Source organism: Castanea sativa, chromosome 8 (genome assembly GCF_040712315.1).
Source record: "Castanea sativa cultivar Marrone di Chiusa Pesio chromosome 8, ASM4071231v1".
NCBI classification, from domain to species: domain Eukaryota; kingdom Viridiplantae; phylum Streptophyta; class Magnoliopsida; order Fagales; family Fagaceae; genus Castanea; species Castanea sativa.
This window is the reverse complement of record NC_134020.1, coordinates 53,884,792-53,901,888: the sequence shown is the minus strand read 5'-3', so window position 1 is coordinate 53,901,888 and position 17,097 is coordinate 53,884,792. Positions and strand designations below refer to the sequence as shown.

The 17,097-nt window shown below is 31.9% G+C and overlaps 1 protein-coding gene and 1 pseudogene across 2 annotated transcripts; one reads left to right on the top strand and one right to left on the bottom strand.

The window, feature by feature from the left end:
* Positions 1 to 664: 664 nt before the first annotated feature.
* On the bottom strand, positions 665 to 1,630 carry LOC142605570 (short chain aldehyde dehydrogenase 1-like; annotated as a pseudogene).
* A 2,219-nt stretch (positions 1,631 to 3,849) lies between these two features.
* On the top strand, positions 3,850 to 7,737 carry LOC142606729 (protein DETOXIFICATION 14-like). 2 transcript variants are annotated; one of them, XM_075778065.1, is made up of 5 exons: positions 3,850 to 4,278; positions 4,993 to 5,537; positions 5,620 to 5,706; positions 5,859 to 5,915; positions 7,280 to 7,737. In XM_075778065.1, exons 1-5 carry the CDS (start codon positions 4,015 to 4,017, stop codon positions 7,335 to 7,337), a joined length of 1,011 nt encoding a protein of 336 aa, XP_075634180.1. In that variant the 5' UTR covers positions 3,850 to 4,014; the 3' UTR covers positions 7,338 to 7,737. The 2 variants fall into 2 exon arrangements, with proteins under 2 accessions (XP_075634180.1, XP_075634181.1); XM_075778066.1 differs by lacking the exon at positions 5,859 to 5,915 and having other exon boundaries at positions 3,887 to 4,278; positions 7,280 to 7,485.
* The last annotated feature ends 9,360 nt before the right edge of the window (positions 7,738 to 17,097 follow it).

Here is a 17,097-nt window from a genome sequence, read left to right as displayed (position 1 = left end):
AAAAATATCCTTTTGGTGATTCACAAAATGATTCTTAACGAACTATTATTATATATTTTTACTTTAAAATAAGTACCATACAATGATCATTAATAATAGTCTCATGCATCGCGTGGGTCTACGGCTAGTTATATTTAAAAACTGATACATCAAATTATAAGATTTGTAATATCTTTTATCATCCGGTTAAGGGTTTACTTTAAGAGATTTGTTACTAGACTATTTCAGGAATGTTTTAATATCACTTTTATGAGAAATATAGAAATTTGGGAAAAAATGTCATTATTTCTTTTTCTATTAAAAAAAACTACTAAAAATGTTTTATAAACCAACACAGTTAGGACATTTGTTAACTTTTTCCTATCTTTAATATCTTGTACTTTATTTTTTATAGCTACAACAAAGATGAGGGAGTTTCAAATCTAGATTTTCATTTAAAATGAGAACAATCAATGTCAATGCCACTAAATTAGAAGGCGCTTGACTTTAACGTCACTCTAAAGATAACATTAAAACAAACAAACAAACAAAATAGAGAAATGGAGGTGATAGTTACAATTTACAACACATACATATCAAGAAAAAAAAGAGAGGCTTTTTAGTGCATTTGAGCAAGTTAAATTCGTAAGACTATAACCCCCATCAACAACCAAGTTCATCCCACTCACATATTTAGACTTTTTAGTGCATTTGAGAAAGTTGGATTGGTAAGACTATAACCCCCGTCAACAACCAGGTTTATCCCACTCACATGTTTAGACTCATCACTCCCCAAATATAGTGCCGCCTCAGCAATATCTTCAGGCTCCAATAACACTCCCTTCAAGTTTGCACAAGATGAAACTACATCCTCCACCTTATTTTTCTCCATCATCCCCATAGCTTTTCTTAGCATAGGAGTTGCAGTTGAAAAAGGAGACACACAATTAACTCTTATTCCATATTGTCCCAACTTCACACTTAAGTTCTTAGTCATTCCCACCACAGCATGCTTTGATGCCACATAAGAATGTGGAACATTGCTGGCCATTACTGAAGCAATGCTTGAGGTGAAGAGAATGCTTCCTTTTTTAGCTAGAATCATAACCCTAGCAGCATGCTTGGCACCCAAGAAAGCATCGAAAACGTTCACGTCTAAAACCCTTTTGAAATCTTTGTTTTCAGATTCTAAAATTCGTGATTCCATGTTGCTTGAAATGCCAGCATTATTGAACATGATGTCCAGCTTTCCATACTTGGATACAACCATGTCCGCAGCCTTTTCAACGTCAGATTCATTTGTTACATCACAATGGATGTAAGAGATGGATTCAGAGCCAATGTCGTTGCAAACTAAGTGGCCAAGCTTGTCTTGGACATCTGCAATAAGGACCATAGCACCATGTCGAACAAAAAGCCTTGCAGTGGTCTCACCTATGCCACTGGCACCACCGGTTATTAACGCTACCTTACCTTCTAATCTTCAAGGACAAAGAAATAAGGAAACTAAAATTTATTAGTCTAAACTCTTAGCTAATTTTAATATAACATAAATGATAGAAAAAAAAAAGTGAATTAGAGGATATAGAAAAAAAAATGTTGTTATAAGAATACCTTTGGTGATGGGAGTTGCTGAAGAATTAGCATTCATCTTTTCCTTAAAATTGATGTGAAATCTCTGCCAAATCGAAGATGTGAGTTACAGGAAGGTTGAGTTTGGTGATGGAGAGTTGGCGGGGGTAGTGCTACAATAAATAAGTTACTTTTAACTAATTTTAGCATCTGAAGTTTTCGGCCATCGTAAAAGATAGCAAAAAAAACTAATGTCTTATTCAGATTAATTTAAGGTCATTCAAAAGTGTATAAATCAATTTAAAATTTTTTGACAAAATTATATGAGAAATATTATATTCACAACATTTTCATAAAAAATTGTAAGTGCTATGTTCTAATTGGCTGTTACTAGTGGGCAAAAAGTAATTCTAGTGGTGGATTCAAATTAAAACTAATAATAACTTATCAATTAAGATTTTTTGTGAAAATATTATAGATATAACACTTTCTTAAATTATAAAAATCTAAACATAGGCATATGATAGAAATTTCCTGGCATTGAATAAAACTGTGTCCAATTGAGTCACAAATCTTATAGATAATAAAAATGACTATTTGACCGGCATGATTTAAGAAAAATGTTAACTAAATTAAGTTGCTACATGTTTAAGATGGTGTTTATCCAAGAAAAACATGTTTAAGATGACAAGCCTAATCCTAATAAAGGCATAAGACATTTTTTTTTTTTTTTTTGATACAAGATAGAAATTCTATTCTAGCTTAATCTAATTGTATATATGTGTGTGAAGCTCCCTCTTGGAGACTTGAACCCGGCCCTTGCCCTCCATACCACAAATTTATTGACAGTATTTTACTTGTACAACAAATTTATTAACCATGTATTATGTATGGTTGTTTTAGGATTTAGTATCAAGGTGGTCAATACCATACTGACCGGTATGTACCGTACCGGTATGTATACCAGTATCGAAATACTAATGTTTTATACCAGTTTAAATACCAGCCAATTTCGGGCATTACCTAGGCATACTAGTCGGTACAGAAATTTTTTTTTTTTTAATTTTGTAATTTTTGAATTTTTGTAAGGGCAAGATGGTAACTTATTTGCATTAACTTATTATTATTATTTGTTTTCTTAGTATGCAATGAATAATTAAGTTTTCTATTTTTTATGTTGTGTTTTTTTTTAATTGATGCTAAAATCTAAAACCATGAATAATTTATTCTGAATTGAAGTAATGTTTTATGGTAAATTTTTATATTTATTATAATACATACACACACAACCATTGGTATGAGATTGACTCCCTTGTTTAGTATCCTATAAATATGATATCTCACATTGAGTTCATTATAAAACTATACTCAGTATAGTAAAGATATAATTGTTAAGGGCTTTCTTATGTGAACATAGGCCAAACCATGTAATCCACATCTTCCCTCTATAAACAATCCTATGATCTAGCTACTTAAGATGGTCAAGATCAAGTGGCTACAAATATCTATCTTCAAGCCATATTAAGGAGAGGAGAAATAAAGCTAGCCCTAACAAGTGGAGAACATATGGTTGAAGGCTTGAAGTGTGAATTTCTAAATGTAGGTCATCAAGTTTATTTTAATTAACAGTCTTATTAATGAACATTGTATCATAATTTTTTTCACATCTCCTTTAAACTTATTTTCATATTGAGGTGAAAATCATCATTCCTTCATCAATTTGTCATCAATTTATTGAGTTCTCAAGGTTCTGCACAAACGCAAAAATGTAAATCTAGGGTGTGTTTGGATACTGCTTATTTTGCTGAAAACTGAAAACACTGTAGCAAAATAATTTTTAAATGTGTAAATAGTGCCGTGTGACCCATTTTTAATGAAAGTTTTGCTAAAAAGAGAGGGTTGTGGGTCCTGTGAACAGTGCTTCTCAAAAAAAAAAAAACGAAAACACGGACGCTGAGGAAATCATCAGTATCCAAATGGGTACTTAATAGTTAAAATGAATATATGCCAATGTGACATGTACACACACAATAATAGAAATTGAATTAATATTTAAATTACTTACAAAATAATACCATTAATAAAATTTTAGAAATTGTTATATCAAATTATAAGATTTGTAATATCTTTAAGCATCTGGTTGGACATAAATGGAGATGGCTTGACGTTCTTTCAATTAGCGTTAGGAGCAGTGAGCAGTGAGTAGTGCACTATACACGAAAAAAAAAAGTGATATGAAACATTGATTAAACCCGCCAAAAATTCGATATCTTCTCTTACCATCCATCGATAAAGTATAACAATAAAATACTAATTCCAGAGACATACATAGCCCACAAATACTCCACCAAAATCTAAAAGTTCCAAACACTTTCTTCTCTCTCTCTTATAATTATTCCAAGCTTTAGCTAGTAAGGCGGCTGAGACCAGATAGTTTCACGAGACACAGAGATAGAGAAAGACATGGAAGAGAGTTTATTAGCGAAAGGGATCAAAGAAGGTGATAAAAGAAAATCAGAAACAAATCTATCATCTCTAACATGGGCTACTTTCACTGAGGAGCTCAAGAGGTTGGGCTCTTTGGCAGGTCCTATGGTGGCAGTGGCTCTATCACAGTACATGTTGCTGATCATTTCAATGATGATGGTGGGTCATCTGGGTGAACTTGCTCTCTCTAGCACTGCTATTGCCATCTCTCTTTCTGGAGTCACTGGCTTCAGTCTTCTTGTAAGTCTTTGTTTTGTTGTTTCCAACTTAATTATTATATATTTTGTTTTCTTGCGTATAGGATTTTTTTTTTTTGGATTTCCATTAACTGGTCTGATAAAGCTCTCTTCTCAAACAACTAGATATCTGAGATTTAAACTTCAATTATATTAAAAATCAGTTGGTGTTTTAGTGTTGTGATAAAAGGTTTTATATATACATTAATTTTGTGTTTGAGTCACCTTGGAAAATATAAAAAATGTTCTTTTTGAGTTCTTAACTTCTTATAACAACCTACGTCAGATTCTTGATTCACTCATCTGGTTTTGGAAATTAGGTTTTAGGCTCTTTGGATGCTTAAATCAAAATATTTTATTTGGATATATAGTTTAAAAGATCAATAACTTGAATTTGGGCCAGCTAAAGAGTTTAGAACCTATCCTTTGATTTGAAATAACATCTAATTAGATGTTATAAGCATTTGGTCAGCATATGGATGAAATTTAATAATTACAATCTCACTATGAAAGGGCACTGACACACCAAAAAAATGGCAGAGACATGAATGGGTGAAGTCATGCATTTACAAAAATATATATATTGGATGATGGTCAGTTGAATGTTTTAAAAAGAAATAACATTAAGTTTGTTGACATAGTTACTGAGATGAACAGGACTTTGACTTATCTATTTCAAATAACTAAGTGAATTTTCTATTTTGTATGCGGTAAACAGTTAGGAATGGCAAGTGCACTCGAAACTCTATGTGGACAAGCGTATGGAGCTCAGCAGTATCAAAAAATTGGAATTCAAACTTACACTGCTATATTTTCTCTAATCTTGGTCTGTTTTCCTTTGTCTTTGATATGGATCTACATGGGAAAGTTACTAATCTTCATAGGCCAAGACCCTCTAATTTCACGCGAAGCTGGAAAATTCACAATTTGGCTTGTTCCTGCACTCTTTGCATATGCAACACTTCAACCACTCGTTAGATACTTTCAGACACAAAGTCTAGTCAAGCCAATGCTTATAAGCACTTGTGCTATTCTATGTTTTCATATACCTTTATGTTGGGCGTTAGTTTTCAAGTCTGGACTGGAAAACCTTGGAGCAGCTTTAGCTATTTGTATTTCATATTGGTTGAATGTGATTTTGCTCGGATTATACATGAACTACTCTCCTGCCTGCACAAAAACCCGTGTTCCACTTTCTATGGATCTGTTCCAAGGAATTGGGGAGTTTTTTCGCTTTGCCATCCCTTCTGCTATAATGATTTGGTATTTTTTTTTCATTTCCTCTAGTTGTAAAGAAAACTGTATGTTTTTATTTAACGTTTTTGTTTCTTTTTGATGATTGCAGTCTCGAGTGGTGGTCTTTTGAGCTTCTTATACTACTGTCTGGGCTTTTACCAAATCCAAAACTCGAAACTTCAGTTCTTTCTGTATGGTAAGTTTCTTGTAGTAGTTCATAAGAATAATGCTATGGCTCTTCTACAAATTAATTAGAATATTTTTTTTTTCCTGATCTATATGCACTAACATGATCCATTCCTCTAAAGAATCTGATTGTTATAATTTGTTGTCAACTTTTCTTGACAGCCTCAATACAATTTCAGCACTCTATAAAATACCAATGGGATTTGGTTGTGCCGCAAGGTTTGCTCAATAACTGAACATATTTATACATACATGGAAAGACATTTATATACTCAGATTACTAGTGTTTATTATGGTTAATGTTGTGTTATAGTGAAAAGCTCTGACACCACTTGTGTAATAACACTCAAGAATTTTTTTTGAGCAAATAACAATAAAGGCAAATAAATCAATAAGCACACGCATAGAAACATAAATATTTTCTGCATACAGCCTACTTATACAATTAATGAATTACACCAATAAATTGAAATTTATTATAAGAACATATCATGGAATGGGCCGACGCTAAAAATCTTACAGTAACTAAGACAACTTTTTTTCCATACCAAGAAAAATAAAATAAGTAACCAAATGCAATTAGAAATTTGAGACAATTCCCAATAAAAGTGCATATTTCGAAGAATTTTTTCTCCTTTTTGGTTTAGTACCCGAGTTTCAAATGAATTAGGAGCAGGGAATCCACAAGCTGCTCGTGTAGTTGTCTTTGTTGTGTTGTTTCTTGCAATCATCGAGACTAGTATAGTAAGCACGATCCTTCTTGCAAGCCGGCAAGTATTTGGATACACTTTTAGCAATGAGAAGGAAGTTGTGGACTATGTCACAACCATGGCTCCTCTGGTTTCTTTGTCCGTTATATTGGACAGCATACAAGGGGTCCTCGTAGGTTAAAAATCTCTCATTTTTGCTAGTGAGAAATGTCTATAAAGAATATAAGTTTTTGCACAATTCTATCTAGTGTTTGTTAGCTCAGGTATTGCTAGAGGATCAGGGTGGCAGCATATAGGGGCTTATGTCAACCTGGGGGCATTCTATCTTTGTGGAATTCCAGTTGCTGTAATTCTGAGTTTCTTGGCAAAGTTAAGAGGAAGGGGCCTTTGGATTGGAATACAAACTGGTTCTTTTATTCAGACAGTTGTGCTATCTATTATAACAAGTTGTACAGATTGGGAAAAACCGGTCTATCCTCCACTTTTATCTCTTGATGCTTTTGTTCTTAGTCTGGCTCAGAATTCCTTTTTGCTTTGATTTATTGCCAAAACACTGGAAGGAGGAAAAGATCCAAAATATTGGAATTTTTCAATATCCATTGACCCTGAATGCTTATTAAATTCTCATATTTGATTATTTGTTAATAATCTTCTATATATTTGGATTTTCCTCTATCCTCTTGGCAATTGACTAAAGAACCTTCCTAAATAAATGGCACTGTGGACAATGTCAGTCACTATGAACCCCGTAGTGATAATCAATCACAATTACAAAGATTTGGAGATTTAAATGCTTTAAGATTTTCATGAATTTTACTCATATTGTTCCTTTTTAAGGAGGTTATTTCTTTTTGGGCTTTCTTGATATCTTAGGCAATCAAGGCAAGGGAGAGGATATTTCAAGGGAAACTTCCAAAAGATAATGATGTGACTGAGCAGAGAACTATGGTGAGCTAATTTTCTTTGATGTCAACACCATCGCTGTTAGGTCAGGAAGTGACCCCTCTGAGGAGGAAAATCCAGCAGAGTTTAAAGTGTAAGAATTCATATCCAATTAAACTCTAAAGCTGATTTAAGAAAAGTGAATCAGTACTGGATAAGTTTCCAACACATCCAAACGAGCATCAGTTATTGTTGGCTTAGTGGAGGCCAGGTCGGCTAATTCAGCTGACTTTTGATGAACATACATAAAAGGTTTTAATGTGAGGCAAATTATGAATGTCTGTGTGCAAGTTCATAGGTTTCTAAAGTTCTAGTATGTGTTTGTGTGCTGAGCATATTTGTTGATTATGTTATTTTGATGTGTAATGCATGTAATGGGACTCTTATTTTATGTACTGTAGTACTCCAGAGCATGTGCTGTAATTTAGAGCAATATTCATGAGTTGTCGTACTGGTAAGGACTCAGTAGAATCAAAGCTTAAATGAATGAACTTATCAGCTTTTTTTCCTTTCTCTTATTGGTGGGACCCAAATCACTGCAACCCAGTAAGGCAATGACATACTTGAGTTTGGTTTAGAATTTAAAGTAACCCAGCTAGATAGAAATTGGCATAGCCATTTGATAAGGTTTAAGTAAAACTTTTGTCTAAAATTATCAATTCTTCCTCCATAGAGCCTGTGTGATTTCCATGGCCATTATATATAAAAAACAATATTCACAACCCAGATTAAAAATCCTCTTGGCACTTCATCATGAATTAAGGTAAACAGCTTATCATTAAAAACAAGGAGGCAAAGAAGCCTGGCAGTTCTCAAATCCTCTAGGCATCAAAACTTGCATCAGACAAGGTTTTTCTTTCTCTGTTCATCTGTCTACAGCTCATGTAGTACTGTGTTGATAATTGCCTCAAATTATCAACATATATGATGACGATGTTGGTTCCTTTGTATAAGTTCAGGCACTGCTTGGATTTGGTTGGTGTTTGCAGCTGGTGATAACGCTTAATTAGGGGCTCTGATGGAGGAGTTTCATTCATGATTCTTTATCAAAATTCAAGCTAAAAGGTGAAGATGTTTTAATGGATTTTATTAATGTGTACTAGTATACTATTTTTTGAGAAAGTTATCGGAAATTAAATAAAATTTACAGTTTTTTTAATTTTTCATAAAATATTTTCAAAAATAAATGGATTAGGCACACATTAATCCAGACCTTTTTTTTAATTGGTGGCTTGAATGAGTGCACATAAATAACCACTTAGGTTTATATATCAAATTAATAAAAAAATATATATAGAAAAAAAAATTTTAATATCAAACTAATATGCATCAGCAATGATTCCCAAATGCATGCATTTTTCCACTAAAGGTAACAATTCCACTGTGCTCAAAAACTTTTTGACTGCTAGCACATGCAGAAGTCTTTTGCCCTTCACCAATCACCATGCTTGGACGATAATGACTATTGGCTGTTACTTTAGAATGGCAAATGGTTTTGTACTTGCCCTCGGGTCTCCACCTTAGCACTTGTATGAAAGAAGCGCACTGCGCATGTGAACCAAATAAGCTTAGAAAAGTGTTACAAAGTAACTATGTCAGATAAAGCAGACTATATATATATATATATATCCATGCAAGCGAAGGCCGTGTAAAATTTACTAGTACTATAATATTGAAAACTGAAAAGTGCCGAATGACTAATGTGAACGAGTTCTTAAACCCATCTACTAGGAACTTGTGCATGGTGAAGATATCAATTTGTGTTTGTCTTCCAATAAAGACAATGAGTCCAAGCACTTCAAAAAAAAAAGACAATGAGTCCAAGTGTGTTGTCTGCTATAGCTAGCTCAAAAAATCACTGCCAGCTATTGCTCATGTTCTGCATTAGCAAATTAGGACCTCCTTGATCCTCGCTATATATTAATAACAACGTAATAGTTATGCTTGAGCCAAGAGATAAGATTGAATATGCCTATGAGACAGCCAATATCAGGTTTGCCTTGTTTAGATCTATTATTTTAGCCTAATTTTTCCCGAAGAATATAAATCCATGCACGGGGAGACTCACAGTGAAATTAAGGCTTAAGGAAATTTGAACGTGCAGCTTCATTTCTAAAATCCATACTACAAACACTTTTAAATCACATGGCCGAGCTTCAAGAGACCAATCCATACCCTTATACCATAAGGGTACTTTTGTATACGTCTTGTTTATACATCAAACTTTTTGTGTCTTGATTCTAATTAATATTGAGTTCAATGAGATTTTGAAGTAGAATTAATTAGATGAGTAATATGCAGAGATTGAGAACACATCTATATATATATATATAGAGAGAGAGAGAGAGAGGTTCAAGTTACACCTGGTGTAACTCTACAAAAGTTATATATTTTTTAAACCATAGATTTCTATGAAATCTAATGGTTAGAAAATCACTATAATCAATGTCATCTTTAAAATTTATATTTTTTCATATTAGCTAACCTAATTAATTTGAGAGAATATTATATTATTTTCTTTTTAACTTTCTTTTTCTCTCTTAATCAATTCATCCCTAACCTTACACAAAAGCGTATTCTCAACTTTCTTGGGCATGGAAATATGCACTGGATTGAAATGGTTGTCTAAACTCAGCCAATTAATGAATTAAAATAAAAAATAAAAATAAAAATAAAAAAAAAACTCAGCCAATTAATTCTTTGTCCAGCCTTGCCTACTATACAACTGAGATCAAGCTAGGTTCAAAATTTAGTAGTCAGAAGATTCATGCTTGAGCACTTTTTTACTCGATTAGCCTTAGGGGTCTAAACATGCAAGGTTAAGCCAAATGGCTTTTACATACTCATGTTCTTGTAAATACTTTCTAAAAACTATCCTCTGATTGTGAAACATGCCCAATCATTGGCGTGAAGAAGTTGTTTAGAAAAAGTATACTTTGGGGTGAGTTGGCTTTTATTTTTTATGAACACAATCCTTGTTTTCCGAGAATATGAGATTTAACTAAATTTTATATTATCAATCTGCTCGGTTGTCGTTAGAAATTTGTGGAGAATGTTAATCAACAATGCCATAGACGTCACACTAGTGGTGCTTAGCTATAGTTTTGACCATTGCATCGTTGCAAGATTTTCTGTAATTTAAGCCTAGCATTGGAGCTATTAGTGATGTAGCCCTAAGTAATTGTGAATGATAATTGTTTGATTTTTTAGCAGTTGATGATGTCGTTCAATATAAATAAAATATAAATTTGGTGAAAAATCCTCAATGTCCTTGCTCTCAAGTGGATTTAGCGATGTGACATTCAAAAGTTATAATGGGTATGTTGAAAAAGATTCCCAGCAAAAGTATTTTTAATTTTGATAAATCAATAGAGCAATAATACAAGGGTTCTGTTTGAATATGCAGATTTGGTCATTACACAATCCCTCATCAATGGCTTATTAAACAATTGAAAGTCCAGCACAACTGCCTCCATGCCCAAGAAAGATGAGAATATGCTTTTGTATAAGGTTAGGGATGAATTGATTAGGAGAGAGAAAGAATGTTAAAAAGAAAATAATATAATATTCTCTCAAATTAATTAGGTTAGCTAATATGGAAAGCAATTAATTTAAAGAAGACATTGATTATAGTGATTTTCTAACCATTAGATTTCTTAGAAATCTACGATTTAAAAAAGGTGTAACTTTGGTAGAGTTACATTAGGTGTAACTTGAACATATCTCATATATATATATATATATATATATATATATATATATATTTATATTTAAAGCTAAATTTGAGAAAAAATTCAATTAAATTTTAAATTGAATTTTAATTAGAGTCCAATTTTAAGCCATGTGTCTCATCTATATTTTTTAGTTTTTGTGTCAAGTGAATTATTAGGTGCAAAATCGATAAGTCTAAATTTAATTAGATTTTAAATTGAATTTCAATTGAAATTCAATTTTGCGCTAAATAATCTATTTATATATATATATATATATATATATATAAGATAAAAATTCTACTCTAGCATAATCAAAGTGTATATATGTGTGAAACTCTCTTTTGAAGGCTTGAACTTTAGCCTTTATCCTCCTCTCTACACTGCACAAGTATTTATACTTGTAAAGTGACCATTGTGCCAAGAGTAAATTATTTGGTGAAAAAATAACCGAAAAGTCCAAATAAAAAATCATTACATATTTTAAAAAATTTATGACTTAAAAAATATGTAAATTATAACTCTTATATCATATATAATTTAAATTTATATACATGTATAATTGTGATTGACTAATTATTTTTATTTATATCCGTATATATACACGTATTATATATTATTTATTTATGTGGATGCCAACAGACCCAGGGACGTAGATTTTGTTTTTGTTAGTTGTTTTTCTGTCACATCATTTATTATTATTTTTTTTATAACATTAGTATATCATTGTTAATTATTAGTTATATGAAGATGTATTTGAACTTTCTTCTCAAAAAGTAAAAGACGTTTTTGGACTTTTCCTCGGAGATGAAAATGCATGAACGGAACTTCTATTAACTTTTCTAAAAGTGAACCCTGGCCCCTCCGATGTGGAACGAACGCAACGCGTGAACTTTCTTCTTACCCATACAATTATTGTGGGTTTCAATATTTTTGATAATGACAACACTCTTTTTTCCAGCATGCCATTTTGCCACGTTTGCTCACACTTTGTAATTCATTATATATACAGAGTCGGTTTGGTAGAGGCATTTAAGTTGAGTTATTTGTAAATTTTTAAAATATATATGATGAAAAGATATGTAAAAAAATATGTAAGGTTGTTTAAAATTTGGTAGAGTTGGTTTGAACCACTCTACCCAACAGGCCCTAGACATTATGAATTCCACTTTGTTCCAAAAAGCTGTATTCATACCGTTATGTCTCTTGCACATTAATGCTCGTAATTTAAACATATTCCTGAGACTTGGTTGGGTGTGCCACAAACTTGACTCACCCATATTGCAGATCCCAGGTTTTTCCCTGGAATAAAATATGGAAAATACTGTGAACACAAAAAGTTTCATAATTTTTTCTGCAATTCATCATGTGACAAGTTGTGAATAACAAAGACTAAATGATAAGTTCACACATTTACTGTTCACAACTCACAACATAACGAGTTGTGAAAAAAATAATGATACTTTATGTCTCTAACATTATTCATAAACTATTTGCCGACATTACATTAAAAAACAAAAGAAGATTATGTGAACTCCTTCTAATCATGTTGTCAATTACTATTTTTTATTGGTCGTAGTGTTATGGAGTACTAAATTCATGACGTTTGCTTTTGGGTCCTACAAAAAGAAGGAAGATTACTAGTTGTAATTACTAATTACTAATTTGAGTCCATGTTGAGATGGGTTAAAAATTGTCTCAAATTGCTTATTTGATTTGATTTCCTGCTCCTAACTCACAACATAATGAGTTGTGACAAAAATTATGAGACTTTACGTGTCTCTAACATTACTCATAAAATATTTGCTGGCATTAGAGCACTCTCATCGAGCATGCCAAATGTCAAAATATGGCACATTTGGCACACCAAACTCTAAAATATAAACCTCATGAAATGTTTTAAATGCCAAAAAATTTAACATATATGCACAGTACCGTTTCAAAGATGAGACGGTACGAAGATATATGTCAAACACTGTTTGGTTTATTAAATTCGTTTTTTTTTTTCTCTCTTTCTCTCATCTGCAACTCAACTTTCTCTCTCTCTCTCTCTCTCTCTCTCTCTCTCTCTCTCTCTCTCTCTCTCGTCTGCAACACATCTCTCTCTCTCTCTCTCTGTCTGGCCACGCTGATGATCTTGTTTTTTCTCATCGCTGATCTCACCACGCCGATCTCGCCACTGATCACTGACCCACTTTACGACGAAGAGGAACTCCAGTGTGAAGGACACGATGGCCAGAAGTGAAAACTTCCCTCAGTGACGGCGACGGAGGCGTGGGTTTGTGCCGGTGGTGGATGTGGGTTTGTGAAAATCTCTCTGGTTGTGTTTTTTTTTTTTTTTTTTTTTTTTTTTGAGGTGGCATTGGTGGATGTGGGTTTGTGCCAGTGGTGGCTGTGGCCGTTGTTGTGGTAGGGGTGGTGGTTGTTGTTGTTGTTGTTGTTGATGATGATGATGATGATAGGAGGAGTTAATATATTATTTTAATATGTAGTAAATATTATTTTAATGTATAGAATTGAAGGATAAAACATCTCATAAATGAGATATTTTAAAATGATGTGGTAAAATGATAAAGTAGGTGTTTGGTGTGTCAAAATAACATTTTTTTTTTAAACATCTGATGAGAATGCTCTTACATTAAAAAAAAAAAAAAAAGATTATGTGAACTTTTTGTAATCATGTTGTCAATTACTTTTTTTAATTGGTCCCAGTGTTATGGAGTTTGACTAAATTCATGACTTTTGCTTTTGGGTCCTATAAAAAGAAGGAAGATTACTAGTTGTAATTACTAATTACTAATTCGAGTCAATGTTGAGATGGGTTAAAAATTGTCTCAATTTGTTTATTTGATTTGGTTGGGTTTATTTTGTTGGTGGAATGAAATTCTATTCCTTCTTAAAACTAAGATTGGTTGTGAGAACTATATGGGCTTGGGAAAAATCTTACAAATAGTGAATAGATAAAAGGAATGAAGAAAACTAAAAAAATAATAAAAGATTCAACACAACTCATAAGAGAAGAATAGATAAGTTTCTATTTCCCTAATCTAATTGCAGCACAGGACAGCATACTAAGGATGAAGAATAGATAAGACTGCACAACAAAGCAAACCCCATAAACAATCAAGAAACCTAATACATATCACAAATAGGTCGGTTTTAGGTTAAAACAAAAGGTGACTCACAAGTAATAGACAGATACCAAAACACAAAAGTTAAAGCCAGCTTGTGTACTTAAATAATTTAAGCCACAAATTGTCAGGCAGGACCATGTTAAATAAAATAGAAAATTTTATTGCACGATTAATTTTTAGGTCTTTTTGGAATATGGAGAATAGTACTCTCTCATCTTACATTTATGGTAGGGTTTACTTATTAAATTCATGATAGAGTCCATCATGAATATGAGAGGAGGGAGCATCATTTCTCCGTGTTTCAGAAATACTTAAGAATTTTCCTTATTACACTCCGAACACACCCTCTTTTGACACTATAGAATCTATAGTTAAAAATTGTGAAATGGTGTTTTGAAAATACAATTTTAGTCCATGTGGCAGTATGTATACAATGAGTATGTTTTTTTTATTTTTTTATAGAGTTTCAACCTATGGCGTCCGCTCCTGATAATAGCTATTTATTATCAGACCAAGACACCAATCAGTTTTTGGTGTAGGCGAGAATTGAACTCTAAATCTCTTATACAACCATCAGAGACTTTACCAGCTGAACTAACTGAAACTTACTACAATGAGTATGTAATAAGGAGTATGTGTGATAATCATTACTCTAGTAAAATAGGGATGGCTACATAGTCTATAAAGCTCAACTGCATAATACATTATGGTATTTTCGACAAAGACATCTAGGTTTAAATTATTTTACCCCAAAACCATCGATTTTTATATATACTGTCTTGGAAATTTTTGTTATTAATTTGAAGGAAACAGCCTTGTTGAACTGAACCTTGAAAGTTTAGTTTTGAGATAGATGTGTTTAAAGAGTCCTAAGCCCTGACACATATTTGATGGACCATCTCCTTGGTTGATCTAATTTTTTCGCGCCAAGCATGGTTGATATGCTTAGATCCCCCATTTTTGTAGGACTTAGATCCCCATAATTTGAACACCAAGCATTCCAATACCCATTTAAAGTTCGAAGAAGAAAGAGCCAATTCCCAATACGGAACCATTATTTATGAGAAGATGAAATCATATATTATTAAGTAATTAAAAGAAATATAAAACGATAAAATTTTATAGGAGAAGATTTTAAATAAATAAAAAATTCAGAGTAAAATCAGATTGCTATGTTATTTTTATTGTACTATGATTGTGGAACTACAACACCTGCCCTTTTCAGGTCTCCCAGTTAAAATTTCACTTTTATATTTAATGAATTCTATTGTTAACTAATGTCCTAACTTTTCTCTAAAAACCAACAAAAAAATATATTAATTTCCTAAATTAATGCAATTTTTTTTAACATTTTATAGGAAAAAGTTTAACTCCATAGCCTAAAAGATATGTGGCCATGAAATAGGAATTAAGCAGAACATAATTAACTAGGTGGTAGAGTCATGGAAACATCTTTGTCTTCCATATTTTGGACCTTAACTCCATGGAACAGTATACTTACTTCTGCTGAAACATGAAAGAATTGAAATCTTATATCAAAACATTATGTATGTATGGATGATATGAAATGCCTAAACAAGATTTTTTGAACAGCAAACAACTTGAGCTAGTACACACTACATCAAACAAATTCCATTAATAAAAGATGTAAGTCCATTGAAAAATAAAAAATACTCATGTCGGATGAAATGATTGTTGCTAGTTTAGAGCTATCTTCCTCTAACCCACTATATGGCGATTAGGGGTGACAATGTATGACATGACCCATGAATACAAAAGATTTTTTTGTGAATTAGTGTTTAGTGTAATTGGGTGGACATGCTTTAACACGATTAATAACTGATCAATTTTGTGTTGACTTGCTTAACCGGCAATTATCATGACATGACTCAATTAATATAAGTAAATGTAATTTTTATCTAACATAAATTTGAATTCTAAATATAATTGAGTACTTCAAAATCTTTTAATGGTTTATTAAGAAATTATTCATTAAAAATCTTAAGTCCATAAACTTTTTTTTTTTTTAGATTATCTATTAAATGGGTTGTGTTGCACTTATAGTGTTTGGATTGAGGGGTTTTGACACAACTATTAAATGGGTTGGGTTAGGGTTAAACAATGTATTTAATTACCCTTACCTCAACATGATACAATCACAACCTCCTAACACGAATTTCCACCCTTATAGGTGATTGAATAGATCATTCATGTGTAATTTTGTTTATGTGACTTTTTTAATGAGTCATGTGACTTATTTATATAATACACATGGATAGTCTTATAAATCATCATATATTAGGTTGGAGGAATTAGCTCCCAAACTAATTTGAGGCTAAACTCTGTGCCATTTTACATATGTATTAAAAGAATTTATTAAATAGTAGAATCAAGTCATATTTATATTCTTCTAAAAAAAAGTTATATTTATGTTTTTTTTATTAGTCATATTTATATTGATTGTGTGTTATATGTTTTTTTATTGGTATATTTATATTTTGTATAATTTTAAATTTTCATTTAAATATAAATATTTTATGCATAAAATAATCATGGTTAATCTTAAAATTTTGTAAGCCAACTATAAGAGTAAGGAAATGTTTAGCTTCAAAATAATTTGAAGTTATTTTCCTCTGGCTGATTAATGAGTCATGTTAATAATATATATTAATAGTGTTATGACTCATGAGTAATGCTATTGAGGCAACAAAAAGTCATAATAATTTTACAACATTTCTAAATTAACATGACACATATTAAAAAAATATTAAATTAGAGATTGTGGTGGGCCATAATATTGGAATATTGTAAAATTATTGTTTTTTTTTTTGTTAGAAGTAAAATTATTGCGACTCGTTGTTAGGTAATGGGTTGGAATTGGATGATATTTTTTTGAGGGAAAAAT